Source organism: Hemibagrus wyckioides, linkage group LG28, assembly GCF_019097595.1.
Source record: "Hemibagrus wyckioides isolate EC202008001 linkage group LG28, SWU_Hwy_1.0, whole genome shotgun sequence".
Taxonomy (NCBI): Eukaryota; Metazoa; Chordata; class Actinopteri; order Siluriformes; family Bagridae; genus Hemibagrus; species Hemibagrus wyckioides.
In genome coordinates, this window is record NC_080737.1 from 19,944,524 (window position 1) to 19,947,023 (window position 2,500).

Below are 2,500 nucleotides of genomic sequence, written 5' to 3' on the forward strand. Positions count from 1 at the left end.
CACACACACACGACCATGAGTAAATAATGATAGAGAAGATTCAGGCTCTGTGTCTCACCTCGGATCCAGAGGGCCGGGGGTAAGTGGTCCACTTCAGATCCGACGTCTCCGTCTTGGTGTTCATTAAAACCTCTGGGAGAAATACACACAGGAGAGACTGAGGTGAGCGAGCGAGCGTACACACAGACACACACACACAGACACACACACACACACACACACACACACTGGCCTACTTGCACACCCACCGCCTACCAGACACAGGGATGGAGATAACACTGTGTGTATCGAACATCATGCATCATAACAGTGATTATCAGCACATGGCTAACACACACACACACACACACACACACACACACACAATACAACAGCTATATATATCCTGGGGATGTGACGCAGCAAAAAATAAGAAAAACAGCTTGAGAACATTCATACAGAGAGACAAAATGAGCGGCTAAATAAGGGTCTTGCGCGCACACACACACACACACACACACACACACACACACACACACACTCCATCTGTCTGCATGTCTTTTATAACTATCATGCAGTGTGTGGATTTTCTATACCGCAGGGAAAAGAGACGGACAAGGGAACAAGGACATGTGCACACACACACACTCACACGTACTCACACACACACACACTCACACGTACTCACACACACACACACTCACACGTACTCACACACACACACACACTCACACGTACTCACACACACACACACTCACACGTACTCACACACACACACACACACACTCACACGTACTCACACACACACACTCACTCACACGTACACACACACACTCACACGTACTCACACACACACACACACACGTACTCACACACACTCACTCACACGTACTCACACACACACACACATGTACTCACACACACACACACTCACTCACACATACTCACACACACACTCACACGTACTCACACACACACACTCACACGTACTCACATGTACTCACACACACGTACTCACACGTACTCACTCACACGTACACACTCACACGTACACACTCACACGTACTCACTCACACGTACTCACTCACACGTACTCACTCACACACACTCACACGTACTCACACGTACTCACACACACACTCACACGTACTCACACACACACTCACACGTACTCACACACTCACACGTACTCACACACACACTCACACGTACTCACACACTCACACGTACTCACACACACACTCACACGTACTCACACACACACTCACACGTACTCACACACACACTCACACGTACTCACACACACGTACTCACACACACACACACGTACTCACACACACACACACTCACTCACACGTACTCACACACACTCACTCACACGTACTCACACACACACACTCACTCACACGTACTCACACACACACACACTCACTCACACGTACTCACACACACACACACTCACTCACACGTACTCACACACACACACACACTCACACGTACTCACACACACACACGTACTCACACACACACACACTCACTCACACGTACTCACACACACACACACACTCACACGTACTCACACACACTCACTCACACATACTCACACATACTCACACACACACTCACACGTACTCACACACACACACACACACACTCACACGTACACACACACACTCACACGTACTCACACACACACACTCACACGTACACACACACACACTCACACGTACTCACACGTACTCACACACACACACACACTCACACGTACACACACACACTCACTCACACATACTCACACGTACTCACACACACTCACTCACACATACTCACACGTACTCACACACACTCACACGTACACACACACACACTCACACGTACTCACACGTACTCACACACACACACACACTCACACGTACACACACACTCACTCACACATACTCACACATACTCACACACACACTCACACGTACTCACACACACACACACACACACTCACACGTACTCACACACACACACACACTCACACGTACACACACACACTCACACACACACACACACTCACACGTACTCACACACACTCACACACACGTACTCACACACACACTCACACGTACTCACACACACACTCACACGTACTCACACACACACACACGTACTCACACACACACACACACGTACTCACACACACACACACACGTACTCACACACACACACACACGTACTCTCACACACACGTACTCACTCACACACACGTACGTACTCACACACTCACACGTACTCACACGTACTCACACACACACTCACACGTACTCACACACACACTCACACGTACTCACACACACACACACGTACTCACACACACACACACACATACTCACACACACACACACACGTACTCACACACACACGTACTCTCACACACACGTACTCACTCACACACACGTACGTACTCACACACACGTACGTACTCACACACACATGTACTCACACACACACTCACTCACTCACACACACACACGTA

General features: G+C 48.9%; 1 protein-coding gene across 5 annotated transcripts in view; it reads right to left on the bottom strand.

Moving 5' to 3' along the window:
* The window catches only part of ephb4a (eph receptor B4a), a 39,599-nt gene that overhangs the window by 23,590 nt on the left and 13,509 nt on the right, over window positions 1-2,500 (bottom strand). For all 5 annotated transcript variants that reach the window (XM_058383176.1, XM_058383175.1, XM_058383174.1 and 2 more), the window contains exon 2: window positions 59-132. In XM_058383176.1, coding sequence (XP_058239159.1) covers window positions 59-132 — 74 coding nt within the window. The remainder of the gene's footprint in view (window positions 1-58; window positions 133-2,500) is intronic.